Genomic DNA, 24,480 nt, shown 5'->3' on the forward strand with positions numbered 1-24,480 from the left:
GTTCCTGGCCCCCAAAGTTACGCAGGAAGCCACCAGGTGGCCTAAAGCAGGGAGCGGGGGGATCACGTGTGCCTTGATTAAACTTGCAGATTAACACGAACAGTGAAGTCTGGGAACAAAGGGCATCGGCTCAGACCCCCTGGGACGGTGGCCACAGGGCCACCGCACAAGGCTGCCCGGGTGTTGTCCTGGGAAGAGCTCGCGGCAGAGTGAGCCCCGGTGGGAAGGGGCGGCGGGGCCCTCCTGCTCACGTACCACTGTGAAGGGACAGGTGGTGGGTGGGTGTCGAGGCCCCGTCAAATATGGCTCTGTCCAGGAAGTCGATGGTGGACTCCGTGTACACGATCTGGAAGACCTGGCCGAGCAGGGAGCACAGCTCTTCTGCGGCGACCTGCCAACGGAGGACAATGCGGAGGCTTCCTGGGCCGCTTCCGGGCGTTCGACACCTCAGACGCAGAACAAACACCTGCACCGAGGGCCTGACGCCTCCCACTGCCCCACGGCGCCGCAAGGACACCAGCCCACACCCAGGAAGCTGGCTGGACCCGCAAGTGCGTCAGCTGCCGGCCCTCCTCCTCCACTGCGCTTCCAGCCAGCACCGTTTCCCCACTCCTGTCCCAGCCACGGGAAAGGGGCAGGGAGGGAACGGGGCAGGGAAGGAACAGCACCCGTGCCAGGTCACACGGACGGCACTCCTGACACCGCACAAGTGTTTCACGCGTGTGCCGTTAACGCAGCGTCCCATCTGGGGCGGCTCTGCCCCTGGGACACGGGACAGTGTGTGCAGGAGCTTCCGGTGGGGACAGGCCAGTGAGGCGGCCCCATGAGGAAGAACTTCCCAGCTGGCAGGTGGGCAGGGCTGGGGAGGAGGGATGCTGATCAGAGGCCACCTAAGGTGGGGCGGCCCTGCTTTGGGCTCACAAATGTGAAAGCTTAACAGAAGGGTATCAAGGGGCTCCCCGAGGCTGGTGGCTCTTGGGTGGCCAAGGTGGGGCCCCAAGCCCCAACTCCCCACTCCCAAGCGTCTTCCCCAAGGGCACAGCTTGGGGTACAGACCACGGCCCCCGTCAGCATGGAGGAAGGGGGCGGTGAGGCCCACCAAGAGAAGAACAAACCAGCAGACTGGGAGCCAGTGGGACCTGGGGTGGGACCTGGGTCAGGTGGTATGCGGGGCTGGATCAGGATATAGGCGGGGCTGGCTCTGGTGTGGGTGGAGCCTGGGCAAGCTGTAGGTGGGGCTGGGTCAGGATATGGGGGGGATGGGCAGGCCATGGGCAGGGCCTGGGTACCAGCTGCCAACCCTGCTCACCTTGCTCTCCACGGCCAGGATCACCAGGCAGCATGCCTCCACAGGCCCCACTCCACTCTCTGACAGGGAGCCTGCGGTGAGGCCTCTGGAACTTTCTGCACACAAACTCTGGCTGGGGGAGATGCCGGGGTCCTGGGCTGGAAAGTCAACACCGTGGCAGGTTAGGGCAGGTGTGGGAGCTCAACAGCAGGCTCTGGGCAGCCCCTACCTGACTCAGGTGGGAACAGGCCGAGCCAGGCACACCCCCATCGTCACCTTCCCTTCACAAGAGCACCCTCCCATCCTCACTCCCCTGCCACTGCCCACTCAAAGCCATCACCTTACATGACCTTCCAGCATCTTTGCCAAAGACAGTGCGAATATCTTAGGCTGAGATATGAAACTGCTAATATTCAGCTGCTTTTGATCTACACAAAAGAAAGCATTCACAGGGTTCTAGTGACAAGGTTAATACACAATCCTGACAAGAGATGGGGAAACGAGGCACAGGGGGCAGAGCTCCAGGCCCGAGGGTGCGTGAGGGGCAGAAGCCAGGTAGGGATCTAGACGTGAGAGCCCCCGCCTGTGTTCCTAACACTACACACCGCCTCCTCACACATAAGGTCTTGTGGGACGCGAGGGGGAATTCCTGAAGTGGGAAGGGGGGCCTGGGGCCCAGGGAAGCTTCTACAGGAACAGGGCTCCAGGCCTGTCTGAGCAGATGCTCAGACACACCTGGGAGCAGGAAGTGGAGGTGAAGGCTTGAGCTCCCCTGATGCCGGGGTAGCTCAGCGCGAGCCCATCCAGGAGGGAGACCACCCGAAGCTCAGACACAGCTGAGAGACGGGAACCCAACCAGGAACAGCCATGCTGGGGGTGGATGGGCCTGCAAAGACCAGGGCTCTGAGGGGCAGGGCTGGCCGCACCCTGTGTGGAGGCTGAGCCCCATGAATCCCACGGTTAGACCCCGGACTGCACCATCCCACAGACCCACGGGCCACAGGTGCTGAGCGCTACCCAAAGTGGAAACTACCCACAAGGTCTCAGGACAAAAAAGACTGCGTGAGCGCTCACTAGCGACTGTTACCCTGACCTCGCTGACATGATGTCTGGACATAAAGAGCTAAATGAAATACATCAGTAACGTTGATTTCACTTGTTCCGTTTTACTTTTTTAGAACATTTTTAGTAGCTTTGTGGCTCGCACCCGTGGCTGCTCTCAAGGAAGCGGGCATGTGGCTCCAAAGCCACGCAAAGCAAGCCCACTTCAGTCCCCCAGCCGCATCCAGCCACAGTCCTACAGGCTGTCCCCACAGGTCCCGGTTCAGATCCACTGTCCACTCTCCTACATCCACAGAAACATCCTTTAACGAGATGCCTCCATGTCCTCGGAGCTCTGCCTGCCACACGGAACCTCCTGCAGCCAGACCTGACCCCTACCCCTGACCCCATGTTGCCCCAAATGCCAGCAGAGCCCAGGCTGAAGGAGGCACACAGCCAGCCTGCGGGCAGTAGGCGCTTAGTGTTAGCTACCACTGCCGGCACCTGTGCTGAGGACGGCCACGTGCATCACTTCACACACAGCGCGCCTGACGGGCACAGGAGCCTCTGAGAGACCAGGAGGCCCCCAGTCTGGAGGCTTCCCTTCAGGGCCATCTGCTAGAATGAGGAGGCCGCTCCAGGACACGGAATTCATTCTCTTCCTTTAACTTGAAAGCTCTCAAAGCCCAGGGCCCTGGTTTTCATCTTTTGGGAAGTTTCTCCTATGGAGTCTTAGAAATAACTCGGTTACCTGTTTTCCTAGCACTCTGCTCTATGGTTAACGCTGAGAAATGTCCTGGACACAAGAAACCCAGGGGCCGGCTCCCCTCCTACCGGCCCAAACGCCGGTAGGCCCGCAGCCAGAGTGCTCTCCTCATTGCTCGGTCCCTAGGGAGGCCCCAGACCTCAGGCCTCCTACGGCGACAGTCCCCTGGCAGGGCACGGCAGCTACCACGGCGCTGGGCAGCGCTGGTGGAAGCAGTTACACAGCCAGTTCCTCAACCAGCCGGCCACCACCCACCCACCGGGTGACCATCTGCTCCCAGTTAGTCCAGCAGCAGCAGTGGAAGTAAACAGAATCCTCCTGACAGGTTTACTGTGGAGATTAAACGAGATCGTTCATGTCACATGCTTTCTACTAGTTTGAGCCACCTTCAATTGTCATTTTTGTAGGTTAAAATGCAGCTTCATGTTGTTCAACCTAAAATAATGCCTGTCATTAAACGGTAGCTGCTCACTGAACACAATATGGGGAAATGAGGAACAAGCAGAGCACAGAGGGGACCTCGCTCCACAGTGCAGCATGACAGAGCAGCGGTGTGTGTGCGTGTGCGTGTGAACTAGCGAGTATGAGTGAGAGTGTGTGAGTGTGTGGGACCCGTGAGTGCATGCGAGTGAGTGCGAGGATGTACATGGGTGTTACAAGCATGTGTGGGGAGTGTGAGTGTGTGTGTGTGCTGTGCGTGACGCTGCGGAGGGGACGCTGAGCCACAGCCACACAGAGGAGAGGGGCTGTAGGAATCCCGGCAGCCACCTGCACAAACCGCTCCAGTTACCTGTGCACACGGACCCGCAGCATCCCCACCGGATTCACGGGCCCTTGCACGGGAACCTCCTTGAAGCTCGAGGAGTCAGTAATGAAAAAGCTCACCAGGGCCCTGGCTTTTAAAAAGCCCTCGGATCCCCGTGAACTAACGACCTCAAGCAGAAATACAACTCTGCACTGCAGGAAGCACAGCGTGCGACCCAGGCCGGTCCAGCGGGCCATCCTCACGCCCCACCACCGGCCCTTTGGAAATGAGCAGCTCCGGGGCTCAACCCAGCTCCCGCCAATGCCTAAAGGAGCCCAGGACGGCGTCCGTGCTGCAGCGACAAACTGAGAACTGCCCGCCGGGAAGGGCACGGCATGTGTGAAACTGTGATTTCTCTCCTCATTTCTCGGGGACTTAGGCCGGGGCTCTGGACCTGCCGGGCAGCCTGTCCGGCAGTGCCAAGTAAGGCGGCGCTGCACCCTCATCGCCAGGTGAGAGGAGTTGGCTGGGCGAGGGGAGCTGACGGCTGGTTTAAGGTTCTCTCTGATTCTCCTACACGGACACACTGAGAACGTCTCGCAGACAGCTCCTTGCTGGTCTGGTCTCATCTTTGCTCCCCCCGCTTTGGGAAGACTGCCTGGCCAAAGGCAGGGGCCGAATGCTGACTGGGTTGAGCTGAGGCCCACCCTCACCCTGTGGGGCCACCTGCGCCCAGGGCTCTACCAGGCCTGGGTGTCAGAGGCCACGTCAGCATCCCGGACGGGGGCCACGCTGAGTGACAGTGGCTGAGCTCAGCACCTGTTCCTCACAGCCTCCTGGGTCACTGCCCGTCTCTGGACAGAGGGCTTCTCTCAGGCACAGCGGGCAGCAGTGGCTGACCCAGCGCTGTAGAAACTGTCTCCAGAGCTCCGTGAAATCCACGGACTCACTCCTCACGACAGAGGTGTGGTCGGCACCTGCCAAGGACCCTCCTGACCCCACTCCCCAGGTCCATACCTGTCTTTAGGACCACCAGGTGTGAGGCGTCATCCCGCACGTAGGACACGGCGGCGATGTCATGGATGGGGACCCTGAGGATGGTGTCCTCCCCGTCCCTCCAGGCCAGCTTGACGTTGTAGGCAGACAGGCTGATCACAGCGTCATGCTCCTGGGTCAGGTGTCCGGGGAGCTGGTGGGCTCTCTGGAAGGAACCACACGGCATCAGAAACACAGGGCCCGGCCACGGGCTCCCCTGGGACCCCGCACCGTGTGTGGCGCACGCAGCCCACACAGCCAGTGCTGACTCATGAGCAGAGTGCAGCCATGTTCGCCCCAGGGCACTGCTGTGTTCAAACCACGTGGGGGGTCCTTCTGGAACCGCCCTTAGACTCAGACCTGTGGCATGTGGTTTGGATATCTCGAAAACGTGAATTGTGAAACAGCCCAGAACCACCAGGAGCAAGTCTGGAGAATAAAGTTCATGTTCAGACTGAGGAACAGTCTTGATAGCCAAGGGCCAAGTGCATCCTTAACATGATGGGACTGGGTCATCCCTCACGGCCATGAAGGCCCAAGGTCAGAGGGCCAAGAGCTGGTGTCAGAGAACAAGGGTCAGAGCTTGGGGTTAGGAGGTGGAGCAAATTGAGGGTCAGAGGTCAGGGCTGGGAGGTGGAGCAAATTGAGGGTCAGAGGTCAGGGCTGGGAGGTGGGGCAGGCTGAGGCTCAGAAGTCAGGGCTGGGAGGTGGAGCGGGCTGAGGGTCAGAGGTCAGGGCTGGGAGGTGGAGCGGGCGGAGGGTCAGAGGTCAGGGCTGGGAGGTGGAGCAGGCTGAGGGTTAGGAGGACAGAGTCAGGCAGATGGGGTTACCTTTGCATTGTCTATGTAATGCAGGATTTCAGTCCTACTGGAGGGATTCAGGTATCCTGGGATGGATGTTAACTGACCTAAGTACTGAGAGAAAGTGGAGAGAGAACGTGCCATGAGAAGGGGAAGATGAGCCAACACCACCACGTGCCAGCAGAGCACTGCGAGAGCCTCGCGCATCCCCACCACCAGGCCCCCTGGCCGCCGCCCCGGCTCGCGGTGGGGGCCTCCTCAAGGCGGCGTGCTCCAAGTTTTTAGCAAAATCTCTACCGGCTGAGGAGAACACTCCCACACTTCCCACCAGACTGCATCAATGTTGTCATCAAAGTCCTGTAAAGGACACCTCAAAATTAGTTTGGTGGACTCTGGATTCGAAAAGGACAGACAAGGGACTTCCCTGGCAGGCCAGTGGTTAAGACTCCAGGCTTCCACTGCAGGGGGCCCTGGTTCAATCTCTGATAGGGGAACTAAGATCCCACAAGGCGCATGGTGTGACCAAAAGATAAAAATAAAAATGAAAAATAAATAAAAGGACAGACAAGGATGGCTTGTGTTTCCGGGTCATGGTCGGAAACTGAAAACAACGGTTCTGCACAACCTGCTAAAAGTAAACGTGTTAAGTCACGAAGGGCCAGGCAGCTGAGTGATGAGCACAGAGAAATGAAGTGACACGAGGCCATGAAGCACCTGGCTAACAAACCTCAATGAAAAGGGCCCCGAGTATGGGGCAGCCGCAGTGCTGCGTCAGCTGTGTTCACGTCACATCTCCACCAATTAACACAGTTTTTAAATGTGATTTAATGGGTTACTGATTTCTCTTACAGCCAACATTTCTCATCCTCTCACTAACTCGAATGTTTAAGGTCGCTGTTAACGGGGTGACAACAGACTTCCTGTCTCCAGTTCGACGTCATCACTCCTGTCCTCACAAGAAAAGAGCTGAACAAACTGAAAAATCAACATGTCTTCTCAGATCCATTAGAGGACAAGGTCACAGGGCAAACTGCTGCCCCCAAAACTGGAGAGAGCAACGGGGGACAGAGAATCACAGCCCCCAGGGAGAAGCCACAGGAGCCGGCCTGGGAGGCGCACTGGAAGGCGACTGACCAAGGGCTGGACATGGGCACGGACAAGCTTGAGACAAAACTCTGGGGGCCAGGCAGGAAGGCCTCTTTACCTCAGCTCCTTTTACCTGAATCACCATACCCAGCTTTCAACAAAAAGTTATAAGGCATGGTAATAGGCAAAGAACACTGAACACACAGGGCAAGCATCAGAACCAGACTCAGATACGGCAGAGATTTTGGAATTATCCGACCAGGAATTTAAAACAACTACGATTAACATGCTAAGGGCTCTAATAAAGTGAACATGATGCAAGAACTGATCGGTGATGTCCGCAAAGAGATGGATATTCTAAGGAAAAGAATCAATGGGAAATGTTAAAACCCAAAAACATTACAGCAGAAATGAAGACTGCTTTTGATTCGTTCACCAGTAGATGGACACAGCTTGGAGATATGTCAGTAAAAACTCCCCAAGCTGAAAAGGAAATAGAAAAAAGAAAAGAAGGGAAAAAACAAACGAGAAAAAAGGAACAGAATATCCAACAATAGAAAATTACGAAAGGTATAACAAATGTGTGGTGGGACTACCAGGAAAAGAAGGGGAGAAAGAAACCCAAGAAACGCTTGAAGCAATAATGGCTAAGAAATTCCTCAACATCAGACACCAAACCACAGACCCAGGAAGCTAGAGGACATCAAGCAGGATAAACAGCAAAACAAAACCAAAAACTACACCTAGACAAATCCTATTCAAATTGCAAAAAAATCAAAGACCAAGAGAAAACCCTGAAGTAAGCAACAGGAAAACACCAAATGGCACCTTACCTACAGAGAAGCCGGGGTGATGACGATATCAAACTTCTCTTCAGAAACCACGCAAGCACGAGAAGAGTGAAACACTCAGTGCTCAAAGAAAAACCCACCAACCTACAATGCTGCATCTGGTGGAACTGTCCTTCAAAAGTGAAGGAGAAATAAAGTCTTTCTCAGGCAAACAAAAATTGGGAGATTTCATGATTACCAGGCAGGAAATGTTAAGAGAATTTATTCAGAGAGAAGGAAAATGATTTGGTCAGAAATTGATCTACATCAGGGAAAAAAAATGAGAGAAGAAATAAATGAAAGTAAAATAATACCTTCTACTTTACTTATTGTAATTGATCTAACAGGTAACAGTCTGTTCAAAAGAAAAGTAGCAAGATGTACTGGGTAATTAATTTGGTTATAAGGTGCATGCACTACCTGTGAAGCAATGTAGCGTTATTGGAAAAAGGATTAAGATTAGTTGTAAATTGCAAACCCTAGGGCAACCACTAAAAATATTCATAAAGAAGTATAATTGAGGGCCACAGGGTTCAAGATGGTGGAGTAGAAGGACATGCGCTCACTCCCTCTTGTGAGAGCACCGGAATCACAACCAACTGCTGAAAAATCATCGACAGGAAGACACTGGAACTCACCAAACAAGATACCCCACATCCAAAGACAAAGGAGAAGCTGCAATGAGATGGTAGGAGGGGCGCAATCACAATAAAATCAAATCCCATAACCGCTGGGTGGGTGACTCACAAACTGGAGAACACTTATGCCACAGAAGACCACCCACTGGAGTGAAGGTTCTGAGCTCCACGTCAGGCTTCCCAACCTGGGGATCCAGCAATGGGAGGTGGAATTCCCAGAGAATCAGACCTTGAAGGCTAGAGGAATTTGATTGCAGGCCTTCGACAGGACTGGGGGAAACAGAGACTCCACTCTTGGAGGGCACACACAAAGTAGTGTGTGCACTGGGACCCAGGGGAAGGAGGAGTGACCCCATAGGAGACTGAACCAGACCTACCTGCCAGTGTTGGAGGGTCTCCTGCAGAGGCAGGGGGTAGCTGTGGCTCACTGCAGGGACAAGGACACTGGCAGCAGAAGTTCTGGGAAGTGCTCCTTGGCAGGAGCCCTCCCAGAGTCTGCCATTAGCCCCACCAAAGAGTCTGTAGGCACCAGTGCTGGGTCACCTCAGGACAAACAACCAACAGGGAGGGAACTCAGACCCGCCTATCAGCAGACAAGTGGATTAAAGTCTTACTGAGCTCTGCCCACCAGAGCAACACCCAACTCTACCCACCACCAGCCCCTTGCATCAGGAAACTTGCACAAGCCTCTTAGATAGCCTCATCCACCAGAGGGCAGACAGCAGAAGCAAGAAGAACTACAATCCTGCAGCCTGTGGAACGAAAACCACATTCACAGAAAGACAGACAAAATGAAAAGGTAGAGAGCTACGTACCAGACGAAGAAACAAGATAAAATCCCATAAAAACAACTAAATGAAGTGGAGATAGGCAACCTTCCAGAAAAAGAATTCAGAATAATGATAGTGAAGATGATCCAGGACCTCAGAAAAAGAATGGAGGCAAAGATCGAGAAGATGCAAGAAATGTTTAACAAAGACCTAGAAGAATTAAAGAACAAACAAACAGATATGAAGAACACAATAACTGAAATGAAAACTACACTAGAAGGAATCAATAGCAGAATAACTGAGGCGGAAGAACAGATAAGTGACCTGGAAGACAGAATGGTGGAATTCACTGCCATGGAAGATAACAAAGAAAAAAGAATGAAAAGAAATGAAAACAGTCTAAGAGACCTCTGGGACAACATTAAACGCACCAACATTCGCATTATAGGGTCCCAGGAGAAGGAGACAGAGAGTAAGGACCCGAGAAAATATTTGAAGAGATTATAGTCGAAAACTTCCCTAACATGGGAAAGGAAATAGCCACCCAAGTCCAGGAAGCACAGAGAGTCCTAGGCAGCATAAACCCAAGGACAAACACGCCGAAATACATAGTAATCAAGTTGACAAAAATTAAAGACAAAGAAAATTTATTAAAAACAACAAGGGAAAAACAACAAATAACGTACAAGGGAACTCCCATAAGTTTAACAGCTGATTTCTCAGCAGAAACTCTACAAGCCAGAAGGGAAGTGGCATGATATATTTAAAGTGATGAAAGGGAAGAACCTACAACCAATATTACTCTACCCAGCAAGGATCTCATTCAGATTCAACGGAGAAATCAAAAGCTTTACAGACAAGCAAAAGCTAAGAGAATTCAGCACCAACAAACCAGATCTACAACAAATGCTAAAGGAACTTCTCTGAGTGGGAAACACAAGAGAAGAAAAGGACCTAGAAAAATAAATCCATAACAATTAAGAAAATGGTAATAGGAACATACATATCAATAATTACCTTAAATGTGAATGGATTAAATGCTCCAAACAAAAGACACAGGCTCACTGAATGGATACAAACACAAAACCCATATATATGCTGTCTACCAGAGACCCACTTCAGACCTAGGGATACATACAGACTGAAAGTGAGGGGATGGAAAAAGATATTCCATGGAAATTTAAAAAAAGCTGGAGTAGCAATGCTCATATCAGATAAAATAGACTTTAAAATAAAGAATGTTACAAGAGACAAGGAAGGGGCTTCCCTGGTGGCGCAGTGGTTGGGAGTCCGCCTGCCGATGCAGGGGACATGAGTTCGTGCCCCAGTCCGGGAGAATCCCACATGCCGCGGAGCGGCTGGGCCCGTGGGCCATGGCCACTGGGCCTGCGCATCTGGAGCCTGCACGTCCAGAGCCTGTGCTCCGCAACAGGAGAGGCCACAACAGTGAGAGGCCCACGTACTGCAAAAAAAAAAAAGAGACAAGGACGGACACTATATAATGATCAAGGGATCAATCCAAGAAGAAGATATAACAATTATAAATATATATGCACCCAACACAGGAGCACCTCAATACATAAGTCAAATGCTAACAGCTATAAGAGGAAATTGACAGTAACACAATAATAGTGGGGGACTTTAACACCTCAGTCACGCCAATGGAAAGATCATCCACACAGAAAATTAATAAGGAAACACAAGCTTTAAATGACACAGTAGATCAGATAGATGTAATTGATATTTATAGGACATTCCATCCAAAAACAGTAGATTACACTTTCTTCTCAAGTGCACAAGGAACATTCTCCAGGACAGATCACATCTTGGGTCACAAATCAAGCCTCAGTAAATTTAGGAAAATTGAAATCATATCAAGCATCTTTTCCGACCACAACGCTATGAGATTAGAAATCAATTACGGGGGAAAAACCGTAAAGAACACAAACACATGGAGGCTAAACAATACATTATTAAATAACCAAGACATCACTGAAGAAATCAAGGAGGAAACCAAAAAATACCTAGAGACAAATTACAATGAAAACATGACGATCCAAAACCTATGGGATGCAGCAAAAGCGGTTCTAAGAGGGAAGTTTATAGCAATACAAGCCTCCCTCAGGAAACAAGAAAAATCTCAAACAATCTAAACTTACACCTAAAGGAACTAGAGAAAGAAGAACAAACAAAACCCAAAGTTATTAGAAGGAAAGAAATCATAAAGATCAGAGCAGAAATAAATGAAATAGAAACAAAGAAAACAACAGCAAAGATCAATAAAACTAAAAGCTGGTTCTTTGAGAAGATAAACAAAATTGATAAACCTTTAGCCAGACTCATCAAGAAAAAGAGGGAAGGACTCAAATCAATAAAATTAGCAATGAAAACAGAAAAGTTACCATGGACACTGCAGAAATACAAAGGATCTTAAGAGACTACTACAAGCAGCTCTACACCAATAAAATGGACAGCCTGGAAGAAATGGACAAATTCTTAGAAAGGTATAACCTTCCAAGACTGAACCAGAAGAAACAGAAAGTATGAACAGACCAATCACAAGTTACGGAGTTGGAACTGTGATTAAAAATCTTCCAACAAACAGAAGTTCTGGACCAGATGGCTTCAGAGGTGAATTCTATCAAACATTTAGAGAAGAGCTAACACCCATCCTTCTCAAACTCTCCCAAAAAATTACAGAAGAAGGAATACTCCCAAACTCATTCTACAAGGCCACCATCACCCTGATACCAAAACCAGACAAAGATACTACAAAAAAAGAAAATTACAGACCAATATCACTGATGAATATAGATGCAAAAATTCTCAAAAAAATACTAGCAAACAGAATCCAACAACACATTAAAAGCCTCATACACCATGATCTACTGAGATTTATCCCAGAGATGCAGGGTTTCTTCAATATATGCAAATCAATCAATGTGATACACCATATTAACAAATTGAAGAATAAAAACCATATGATCATCTCAACAGATGCAGAAAAGCTTTTGACAAAATTCAACACCCATTCATGATAAAAACTCTCCAGAAAGTGGGCACAGAGGGAACCTACCTCAACATAATAAAGGCCACATACAACAAACCCACAGCAAACATCATTCTCAATGGTGAAAAACTGAGAGCATTTCCTCTAAGATCAGGAACAAGACAAGGATGTCCACTCTCGCCACTATTATTCAACATGGTTTGGAAGTCCTAGCCACGGCAATCAGAGAAAAAAAAGAAATAAAAGGAACGAATACTAATTGGAAAAGAAGAAGGAAAACTGTCACTGTTTGCAAATGCCATGATATTATACACAGATAATCCCAAAGATGCCATCAGAAAACTACTAGAGCTAATCAATGAATCTGGTAAAGCTGCAGGATACAAAATTAATGCACAGAAATCTCTTGCATTCCTATACACTAACAACGAAAGATCAGAAAGAGAAATTAAGGAAAGAATCCCATTCACCACTGCAACAAAAAGAATAAAATACCTAGGAATAAACCTACCTAAAGAGGTAAGAGACCTGTACTCGGAAAACTATAAGACACTGATGAAAGAAATCAAAGATGACACAAACAGATGGGAAGATATACCATGTTCGTGGATTGGAAGAATCAACATTGTGAAAATGACCATACTAGCCAAAGCCATCTACAGATTCAATGCAATCCCTAGCAAATTACCAACGGCATTTTTTACAGAACTAGAACAAAAAGTCTTAAAATTTGTATGGAGACACAAAAGACCCCGAATAGCCAAAGCAGTCTCGAGGAAAAAAAATGGAGCTGGAGGAATCAGTCTCCCTGACTTCAGACTATACTACAAAGCTACAGACATCAAGACAATATGGTACTGGCACAAAAACATAAATATAGAACAATGGAACGGGATAGAAAGCCCAGAGATAAACCCACGCACCTATGGTCAACTAATCTACGACAAAGGAGGCAAGGATATACAATGGAGAAAAGACAGTATCTTCAATAAGTGGTGTGGGGAAAACTGGACAGCGACATGTAAAAGAATGAAATCAGAACACTCCCTAACACCATACACAAAAATAAACTCAAAATGGATTACAGACCTAAATGTAAGACTGGGCACTATAAAACTCTTAGAGGAAAACATAGGAAGAACACTCTGTGACATAAATCACAGCAAGATCTTTTTTGACCCACCTCCTGGAGTAATGGAAATAAAAACAAAAATAAACAAATGGGACTAATGAACCTTAAAAGCTTTTGCACAGCCAAGGAAACTGTAAACAAGACGAAAAGACAATCCTCAGAATGGGAGAAAGTATTTACAAACAACTCAACTGACAAAGGATTAATCTCCAAAATATATAAACAGCTCATGCAGCTCAATATTAAAAAAACAAACAACCCAATCAAAAAGTGGGCAGGGCCTTCCCTGGTGGCCCTTCCCCAGTGGTTGAGAGTCCACCTGCCGATGCAGGGGACACAGGCTTGTGCCCTGGTCCAGGAAGATCCCACATGCTGCGGAGCGGCTAGGCCCGTGAGCCATGGCCGCTGAGCCTGCGCGTCCAGAGCCCGTGCTCCGCAACAGGAGAGGCCACAACAGTGAGAGGCCCGCATAGCACCAAAAAAAAAAAAAAAAAAAGTGGACAGAAGACCTAAGTAGACATTTCTCCAAAGAAGACATACAGATGGCCAAAAAACACATGAAAAGATGCTCAACATCACTAATCATTAGAGAAATGCAAATCAAAACTACAATAAGGTATCACCTCACACCAGTTAGAATGGGCATCATCAGAACATCTACAAATGCTGAAGAGGGTGTGGAGAACAGGGAACCCTCTTGCGCTGCTGGTGGGAATGTAAATTGATACAGCCACTATGGAGAACAGTATGGAGGTTCCTTAAAAAACTACAAATAGAACCACCATATACCCAGCAATCCCACTACTGGGCATATACCCAGAGAAAAAGATAACTAAAAAAAAAAACATATGCACCCCACTGTTCATTGCAGCACTATTTACAATAGCCAGGTCATGGAAACAACCTAAATGCCCATCAACAGACGAATGGGTAAAGAAGATGTGGTACATATATATATACAAAGGAATATTACTCAGCCATAAAAAGGAACGAAATTGGGTCATCTGCAGAGACGTGGATGGACCTAGAGACTGTCATACAGAGTGAAATAAGTCAGAAAGAGAAAAACAAGTATCGTACATTAACGCATATACGCATATGTGGAATCTAGAAAAATGGTACAGATGAACGAGTTTGCAAGGCAGAAATAGACACAGGTGTAGAGAACAAACATATGGACACCAAGTGGGGAAAGTGGGGGCATGGATGGTAGTGGTGGTGGTGGTGGTGGTGGGATGAACTGGAAGATTGGGATTGACATATATGCACTAATATGTATAAAACAGAGAACTAATAAAACCTGCTGTATAATAAATAAATAAATAAATAAGAGAAGCCACCATAATGAGACGCCCATGCACCGCAACAAAGAGTATCCCCCGCTCGCCCCAACTAAAGAAAAGCCCATAGGCAGCAACGAAGACCCAAAGGAGCCAAAAATAAAATAAATAAAATAATAAAAAACAAAATAACAAGAAGTATCATTAATATGTTAAGAAAGGAGAAACAACGGAATTATAAAAATGCTCAAATAAAACCAGATAAAGCAGAAATAGAGTAGAAGACAAAACAAAGAACAAGAGCAACAAATAGAAAACAATTACAAATACGGTAAATATTAATCCAACTATGTCAATAATAACTTTAAATGTGAATCGTCTGAATATACCAATTAAAAGACAAAAACTGTCAGACTGGATAAAAAATTCAAGACACAAGTATATGCTGTCTACAAGAAACCGACTTTAAAGATAGAACTACGGGGAGAAACAGATGAATCCACTATTACAGCTGAAGACTTCAACACCCCCCTCTCAGAAATGGACAGAAAATGACAGATCCAGCAGGCAGAAAATGATTAAGGAGAAAGGTGAACTCAACATCTTCCACCAACTGCATATAACTAACATCAACAGGCTACTTCATCCAACAACAGCATTCAACAGAATACACATTCTTCTTAAGCTCACATGAACATTCACCACGACAGAGCACATTCTGGGCCATAAAACACACCTTAACAAATTTAAAAGAACAGAAACCATACAAAGTATGTTGTCAGATCCCAACGGAATTCTTTCTTTTTTGGCCGCGCTGTGCAGCTTGCAGGATCTTAGCTCCCTGACCAGGGATTGAACCCAGGGCCCCTGCAGTGGAAGCGCAGAGTCCTAACCACTGGGCCACCAGTGGAATTCCTTGAAAGACACAATCTACCAAAATTCACATAAGGAGAAATTGATAATGTGAATAGGCATATAAGCTATTAAAGAAATTGAATCAATAATAACTTTCTAAAACAGAAAGTATCAGGCCCAGACAGATTCACTGGTTAATTCTACTCAACATTTAACGAAGAAACTATATCAATTCTCTATAATCTCTTCCAGAAAATGAAAAGAGAAAAACACTTCCTAACCCATTTTTTGAGGCAGCATTACCTTAGTATCAAAACCAAAGATACTACAAGAAAGGAAAGACCAATATTTCTCATAAACATAGATACAAAAATCCTCAACAAAATATTAGCAAATCAAATCCAACAACGTACAAAAAGAATTATAAACCAAAAGCAAGTGGGATTTATCCCAGGTATGCAAAGTTGACTCTACATTCAAAAATTATTTAATGTGATCCACCACTTTAACAGGCTAAAGAGAAAAATCACATGGCATCAATAGATGCAGAAAAAGCATTTGACAATCTCTAATATTCATAACAAAAACTCTCAGCAAACCAGAAATAGAGGGGAACTTCCTCAACTTGATAAGGAACATGTACAAAACACCTACAGCTAACATCAATACTTAATGGTAAGAAGCTCTAAGATTGCCTAAGACCAGGAACAAGGAAAGGATGTCCCCTCTCACCACTGCTTTTCAATACTGTATTGGAAGTCCTAGATAATGCAGTAAGACAAGAAAAGGAAATAGGAGGTAAAGATTGGGAGGGAAGAAATCAAACTGTCTTTGTTTGCAGATGCCCTCTCTGACTGGGGAACCAAGCAGGCAGGTTACTCTGGGGATTATCAAATGCAAGCAAAGTAAACACAGAGGCCTGAGCCAGTTCACCTACTGCTGTGCCAGGCAACCATCTGCCCACAGAGAAGAAAACTGGCACAGAAATGAGAGGGACTGGCAGAAGCTCACACAGGGCACAGTGGCAGATACAGGCTGAGTCTAGGCACAGTCAGATGAGCATCCTAAACTTCAGAACAGCTGCATTCAAAAGCTCTTCAGTGTGTGCTGGGTAGCTCCAAAGGGAAATGCTTACTCATTCTAAAAAGTTTTAGATTTTATCCTTTCTAAGATGGGGGTGAGGGGAAGAGAATAAAACTAAACTGTGTATTAGTTTCCCCACTCTCCACAGGGGTGAGAATCCACCCCTCTGACAGAACAGTTTAGAAATAAATAAGCAGCACATCTAATTACTGGCTCATACTTAAGGTTGTTACAAGTGAACATTCCAGAACGTTGTCACAGATGTGCAGCTAGCAAAGGCCTTTCTATCCTCTTCTCTTTTTTTTTTTTGCGATACACGGGCCTCTCACTGTTGTGGCCTCTCCTGTTGCGGAGCACAGGCTCCGGACACGCAGGCTCAGCGGCCATAGCTCATGGGACTAGCTGCTCCACGGCATGTGGGATCTTCCCGGATCGGGGCACGAACCCGTGTCCCCTGCATCGGCAGGCAGACTCTCAATCACTGCACCACCAGGGAAGCCCTATCCTCTTCTTATGTGCTCATGTAAACCAAATGCAAACCCTTCCTTAAATTTATCAATATTACCTTTCATCTATTCTCACACTTCCTGATTTCAAAACTTACTACAAAGCTACAATAACCAACAGTGTGGTATTGGCATCAAGACAGACACTCAGAGCAATGAAATAGAATAGAGAGCTCAGAAATAAACCCTCATATACAGCATCAGTTGATTTTTGATAAGGGTGCCAAGACCATTCAATGGGGAAAGGACAATCTTTTCAACAAGTGGTACTGGGAAAACAAGACTCCACACACAAAAGAATCAAGTTTGACCCTTAGCTAACACCATACACAAAAATTAACTCAAGTGGATCAAACACCTAAATTTAAGACCTAAAACTATAAGACTCTTAGAAGAAAACATAGAGGAAAAGCTTCATGACATTGGATGTGGTAATGATTTATTGGATATGATAAAAGCACAGGCAATAACAAAAGGTGGAAGCAACTCAATTCTTGACGGAAGAATTGGATAAACAAAACGTGTTATAAACAGTGGGATATCATTCATCGTTAAAAAGGAAGGAGGGCTTCCCTGGTGGCGCAGTGGTTGAGAGTCCGCCTGCCGATGCAGGGGACACGGGTTCGTGACCCGGTCCGGGAAGATCCCACATGCCGCAGAGCGGCTAGGCCCGTGAGCCATGGCCACTGAGCCTGCGCGTCCGGAGCCTGTGCTCCGCAACGGGAGAGGCCACAACAGTGAGAGGCCCGCGTACCGCCAAAAAAAAAAAGATAAAGGAAGGAAATTCTGATACATGCTACAACATGGATAAGCCCAGGCACAAAAAGGTAAATACTATATGATTCCACTTATATGAGGTATCCCAGAATAGTCAAATTCAGAGAGACAGAAAGTGGAATGGTGGCTGTCAGAGGCTGGGATGAGGGAGAAACGGGGTTATTGTTTAATAGGTACAGAGTGTCAGTCTGGCAAGGTGAAAACAATCCTAGAGGTGAATGGTGGTAATGGTTGCACAGCAACGTGAGTGTTAGAACACTTAAACTGTACACTTAAACATGGTTAAGATGGTAAATTCTATGTTATGTGTATTTTAACACAATTTTAAAAACCTTTAATGTGGGGGAAAAAAAGCACAGGCAATAAGAGAAAAAAAATGACAAACTGGACTTCATCAAAATTTAAAACTTTGTACATCAAAGGACACCATCAATAGAGTGCAAAGACAACCTACCCAATGGAAGAAAATATTTGCAATCATATATCTGACAAGAAGTTAATACCCAGAATACATAAAGAACTCCTATAACTCCACAACAAAAAACCAGACAACCTGATTAAGAAATATGCAAAGGACTTAAATAGATATTCCTCCAAAGAAGGTGTACAGATGGCCAATAAGCACATGAAAAGATTCTCAATATCACTAGTAACTAGCGAAATGCAAACCAAAACCACAATGAGATACTACTTCACACTCATCTGGATGGCTACTATCAAAACAGAAAATAATGTGTTGGTGAGGACATGGAGAAACTGGAACCCTTGTGCACTGCTGGTGGGACTGTAAAATGGTACAGCCACTGTGGAGAACAGAATGGTCATTCCTTAAGAAATAAAACATAGAATTACCATATGATCCAGCAATTCCACTTCTGGATATCTATGTAAAAGAACTGCAAGCAGACAATAAAACTCTTAGAAGAAAACATAGGACAAAAGCTTCATGATATTGGACTTGGCAATGATTTCTTGGATATGACACCAAAGGCACAGGTGACAAAGGCAAAAAAACAGACAAACTGGAGTTCAACAAGATTTTAAAATTTTGTACATTAAGAGACACTATCCACAGAGTAAAAGAGCAACCCACGGAATGGGAGAAAATATTTGCAAATCATATATCTGACAAGGCATTAATACCTAGAATATACTGAGAACTCCTAAAACTCAACAAAAAACGCCTGATGCCAAAATGGGCACAAGATTTGAACAGAGTTTTCTCCAAAGAAGATACACAAATGTCCAATAAGAACATGAAAAGATGCTTGAGATCACTAATCATTAGAGAAATACAATCAAAACTACAATGAGATACCACCTCAAACTCATTAGGATGGCTAGTGAAAAACACACACAGAGAAAATAACGAGTGCTAGCGAGGATGCAGAGACGCTGGAACGCCTGTGTACTGTTGGTGGGAATATAAAATGGCGCAGCTGCTGTGGAAAACAGTATGGAGGTTCCTCAAAAAATTAAAAATAGAATTACCATATGACCCAGCAATTCCACTTCTGGGTATAGATAGACCCAAAAGAATTAAAAGCAGGGTCTCAAAGAGATTTTTGTATACCCATGTTCACAGCAGCATCATTCACAATAACTACAACATGGAAGCAACCCAAGTGTCCACTGATGGACGAACGGATAAGCGAGATGTGGTGTATCCATACAATAGTATAGTGTTCAGCCTTAAAAAGGAAGGAAACTCTGCAGTACATTACAACACGGGTAAAACTTGAGAATACCATGCTAAGTGAAACAAGCCAGTCACAAAAAGACTAACAGCGTACGATTCCACTCAGGTGAACTTCCTAGAGAAGTCAAATTCACAGAGACAGAACGATGGTTGCCAGGGGCTGTGGGGAGGAAAGAATGCGGAGTTTTTGTTTAATAGGTATAGTTTCAGATTTACAAGATGAAAAGAGTTAAGGCAATGGATGGTGGTGATGGCTGCACAACCACGTGAGTGTACCTCATACTACTGAACTGCGTCCTTAAAAATGTTTAAGGTGGTACATTTTATGCTACATTTTAACACAATTAAAAAAAGAAAAAACACTGAAAGCAGAGACCCAAACAGACATTTGTATACCCGTGTTCATAACAGCATTATTCATAGTAGTCAAAAGTTGGAAACAACCCAATGCCCATTGATAGATGAATGGACAAATAATATGTGGTGTGTGTATATATATATTGTACTGAAAAGTTCTGAGAGGAAAAAGTTCTGGAAATGGATGGTGGTGATGGCTGCACAACCACGTGAGTGTACTTAATACCATGAAATATACACGTAAACACAGTTAATTTTATGTTATGCGTGTTTCACCACAATAAAAAAACCGTATCCTAGCTTCACTCAATAACTGCATTTGCTAAAAACCTTTTGAATCATAATCAGTATTATACTGTATGTTAGTTACCACTTCTAGATGTGTATATCATCCCAAATTATTAATTTTCCTTAAATTCAAATAGTAATTAAAAAAATACTGCCTACGTTGGGGTCATATAAAAGTGCCCTGGTGTTATCATGTCTGCAGGACTGTACAAGGACTGCCCCGCCTCCACGTGGCCTGGGGGACACCATGTCACCACCACCATCCTGCCTTTCTCAAAGTGCCACCACACTTCAAATTCAGGCTCACAGATCACCGAGAAGGATTCTACTTTCTTCACAGAGGTGAGTCCTCACTCATTTGAGACTTGTTTTGCTGCAAAATATGTATTAGTAAAACATGTTCTGTCAAAAAGGAAAACTGCAGCTCTCATTCCTGCTGTAACTCCAGATGGGACAAAGTGTGCCTCCTGGGCAGTTCTTACAAAAGCCTTCCCCACCGTCCTGGGCGGTCCCCTGCCGGTCCTGACCAATGTGCAGCGCCTCCTTCAGCGATGTCAGGGACCAGCCCACACCCGCCGTGAGACGACATGGCGCGGGGTGCTGTGCCAATTAACTGATCATAGCACATTCAGGACACAGCTGCAGAGGGATGAACGTGGTGGAACAACACAGACCAAGGGGACATCTGACTGCCGGTCACATCAGCTCCATCAGCCCTGGCAGCAAAAGTCGGACTGTCCTGGGCACCCGCTAACCCCACTGCCGTTCCTGCCGCCCTTATAGAGACTGCAGCCAACACAGGAACGTGCTGGTGAGCTCATCACTTCAGCTCTAAACAGCGGAAAGTATTTCCAAAAATAATTGCTGATGAGATACAAGAGAAGTCCATTTTCATACTGAGCTGAAGTCAGCCTCCCTATAACATCCACCTATTTGACCTCGATCAACAAGTTGCCCTGATGGAAGGGCAGGACTCTATGAGACGTGGGGTGGGGACACCTAGGTAGATGCACTTGAGAACCTCATCTCATACTCTTCTCAACACTCTAGGCCTGCAGAAGTGGCCCAATCCCACTTGTTAGAAGCCACAGGACCCCCATACACACATACGCACACACAGACACCCCTTGCTCAAAAACGACACACAGGCCTCACTGGGATGGGCACCTTTCATGACAATGCTGTTCTCCTCAGGGTCTGCCCCTTCCGCCCCTCCTGGCCATAAGACCTGTTCCTGGGATCAAATCTCAACATAGCACGATTGGGACCTGCTGGGAAGAGAGACTGAACACTGATGGAGCAGCAGGTGCCGGATGGAGGTGGATGGACCCCCAGCTGGATGAGCGTGTCTACGGGGCTCTGCACTTAACCCTGGTCAGGGGCCCGGACACGGCCCTCATGCACTGCTAGCACAGCTTAGAAGCTCAGCAAACACAAGGCCCATGTTAAACTCAGTGGAGATTGCAGAACTGTCGAGCAAACTGTGGGTAAAGGTTCCAAAAGATGCAGAGAGGTGGGCCCGCTGGACGGGGCCTACCATGTAAGACCTGGAACCCCACGATTTCCCCTGCTACTTGGGAGGACTGGGAAGACACCCCACTCTCAAGGGTGAGCTGGAACGAACGGGCTGGCAGAGGCGCGGGCACCGCCCAGCAGCTCTGTGGCGGCTGTTCTCAGGGGGAGAGCTAATGGCGGAGGTGCTTTAGCACTAGGCTTCCTGGAGCGAGGGGGACGACAGAACCCTGCGCGAGCAGAAGCCAGGTGGCAGCGCTCAGCCACCAGGAGCAGGGCAGGCAGGCGTGCTCACTGCAGTGGGCGGTGACTGTAAATGGTCAAATGGCGGGGCGGGGGAGCTGGTATGCAGGCCCCACAGAGATGCAACTAGAGCAGAAGCGTTCCCAGGGGCAAGAGAGCTGCTGGGAGCCAACCACGGTCCCGCCTCATGTATACAAACAAGGACACCACCACTGAGTGTGCTGCTCCAACGCAAAGTGGCAGTCTCTGACCCGGTTTCCAGTCCCAGGAAGTGCCTGAGGGAAAGGCCAAGCCCCAGGAGAAGGACTCTGTAACACCTGACACAAGTGTGCGCTGCAGCAACGCCCCCAGTTCCCTCCGAAGGGACTCACAGTCACTCGAGTAACAGTACACAGGGGAAGGAAACTGTTCAAGGCTCGGAAAAGAGGGTCTGAGAAAATGCTGAAACTCAGGGGCCCAGAGCACCGTCAAGGTCCTCTACAGGGTCGGGGCACATCCAGGAGGGGACACCTGAAAGGATGCCACATCTCCTCAGAATGCAGGGCACATCTGGAACCAACGGTCATTACACCACGCCTGGTCCCCAGTGGACAGAACGGATGGGTCTGGGGTCCAAGGTACGGCAGCAGGAGTGGCTCTGATCACCATCAATCCAGGAGACCCGCTTGGGCAGCGTGTGCTCCCAGCCCTGAGACTTTTGGCTCCGCCTGTTTTGAGAGCCTGGCTCTAGGGGTCAAATGCTTCTACCAGGGGACACAAAAGGGATCTAAACTTAAAACCGCAGTCCCCTCCTGACGCCGGCAGACAAGCAAGCGGAGAAAGGTGGCACTGTTCTGCAGGGCAACCGGCCCAGATCGTGATGAGGAGGTGAGGAAGCTGCTACGCACTGGGGACAAAGAGGCGCCTGTGTGGCCTTTAGGGGCCCCTTACATGCCCGTAAGTGGGCAGATACACATCTTTTTCCTCTGCCCCATCCTGCTTCCTTCCCTCCCCTTCTCCTGAGAACACACCCTGAATCATCAAACACAATCTCCAGTTGCAGGCCCTGCTTCTAGAGAACCGAGACATCTCTGAACAAAGACAAGCGACAAACAGGGAAAACCTTAAAACTAACTTCACCGCGAAGGGCAAACTCACCTACCACACTGAGCGCTAGGGAAAACGTATGGGAAAACCACCAACCACCCAACAGAAAAACAGCTGTAGAAAGACACTTAAGAGATCTGACTCGACCATATGAAAAGATACACAACCTCACTCGTAAGTACAAACTGCAATGTAACAGACTATGACCATCAGGCTGGCAAAGATCAAGAAGCCCGCAGGTACACTGTGTGGCCCCTTAGAGTGTGGATGAACAGGCATTCGCCCTGACTGCCCATGGTGTGCACCAGCTTAAATCCCGCATGAAGGGCAACTGGAAATGTCTGTCAAGATAAAAATAATCGAGCCCTACACCCAGCAATTCTACTTCTGCGATTTATCCTAGAGGGTTAGTAAAATGTGTAACAGAGACAAATTAAATATGTATGACTAGATCACTGGTTACATAAAATGTGGTACAGCCATTATAACGGGAGGGAAATGGACGAGGCAGCTTTATGTGCCCCAATCCACGAAGATATGTCGAGATATACTGTTGCGTGTAAACAGCGAGGTGCAAAGTGTGCACTAGGTAATCATTTGGGAACACATGCACGTGTGTGCTCGGATACGGACAGACCGCCCGTGCAGGGACACGCGAGAAACTGATGCCAATGGTTCTTGCCAGGGGCGGGGGGGCGGGGGGACTGGGGACCTCTCCTCACCAGGCATCGCCTTACCATCTGAATTTTGTACCATGTCCATAACTTACCTATTCAACTTTTAAAAATACAATAAATAAGAAATAACAAATCTTATCAAGAAGCATCTTGGGTTTGGTATCACACATGTGATTAATTACCTGCTGCTGCCCCCCGAATTAAAAGCCAGAATGTCGGTTCACAGGTCCCGAGCCTGCACCCCTGCACCACCCTGGGCCTCATGGGGTCGAAACCCTGGGAAGGATGCTTCTGCTTTAAAAAAGCCGGGTGAGGATTCAATGAGAAAATGTATTTAAAATGTTAAATAGTGTTGCCGTATAGGTAAGCATTCAGAAATGAGGAGCAACTGTTAAGTGCCTCTCACCTTCATGTTAGTAATGTTCATTCCGAATACAAAATACTTTCCATAAAGAACTACACTCGAGTATGCGGGAGGAAAAGTCTCCTCACCACTAGCGCATTGTGTTGTCGTCGCTGTTTTTATTTTTATCAAAGTGATACATGTAGGAAGTTTAAAAACGTAAATAGTCCCCAGAAGTGTATAACAAAAAACAACCATCTGGCCCCAACCCAGGCAACCCTATAAACTGCTTCCCAGAGGCAGCAACTCCAGGGTCTTCTGGATCTAGGGCCGACTTTCTAAGTAACGATTTTACATTGCTACTGCCTGATTCATCAATCTAAGACATTAGCTGTTGATTTCCAGTTACGGCAGAGAAAGAGTTAATTCCCGTATATCACCACCCCCATCTCTCCTTCCTTTTTTCTTTTCTTACAATTTAGATAATTTATTACTTAATCATTACTTGGTGCTTATATCCTCCTGTTAGGTACATTCTATTTCACCACTGTGCCAAGAGGTAGTGAAATCACAGTTTTGTTTATGCAGAGTCTTTAATTTTTTTTAACCTTTAATTCTAAGATAATTGTAAAT

The 24,480-nt window shown here is 47.2% G+C and overlaps 1 protein-coding gene across 9 annotated transcripts in view; it reads right to left on the reverse strand.

Annotated features, from left to right (window-relative positions):
* The window catches only part of CCM2 (CCM2 scaffold protein), a 59,112-nt gene that overhangs the window by 5,241 nt on the left and 29,391 nt on the right, over window positions 1-24,480 (reverse strand). For all 9 annotated transcript variants that reach the window (XM_069541008.1, XM_069541009.1, XM_060020171.2 and 6 more), the window contains 4 exons: window positions 5,706-5,789; window positions 4,858-5,041; window positions 1,310-1,446; window positions 256-391 (listed from right to left, as the gene is read on the reverse strand). In XM_069541008.1, coding sequence (XP_069397109.1) covers window positions 256-391; window positions 1,310-1,446; window positions 4,858-5,041; window positions 5,706-5,789 — 541 coding nt within the window. The remainder of the gene's footprint in view (window positions 1-255; window positions 392-1,309; window positions 1,447-4,857; window positions 5,042-5,705; window positions 5,790-24,480) is intronic.

Source organism: Delphinus delphis, chromosome 9, assembly GCF_949987515.2.
Source record: "Delphinus delphis chromosome 9, mDelDel1.2, whole genome shotgun sequence".
In the NCBI taxonomy this organism is placed as follows: Eukaryota; Metazoa; Chordata; class Mammalia; order Artiodactyla; family Delphinidae; genus Delphinus; species Delphinus delphis.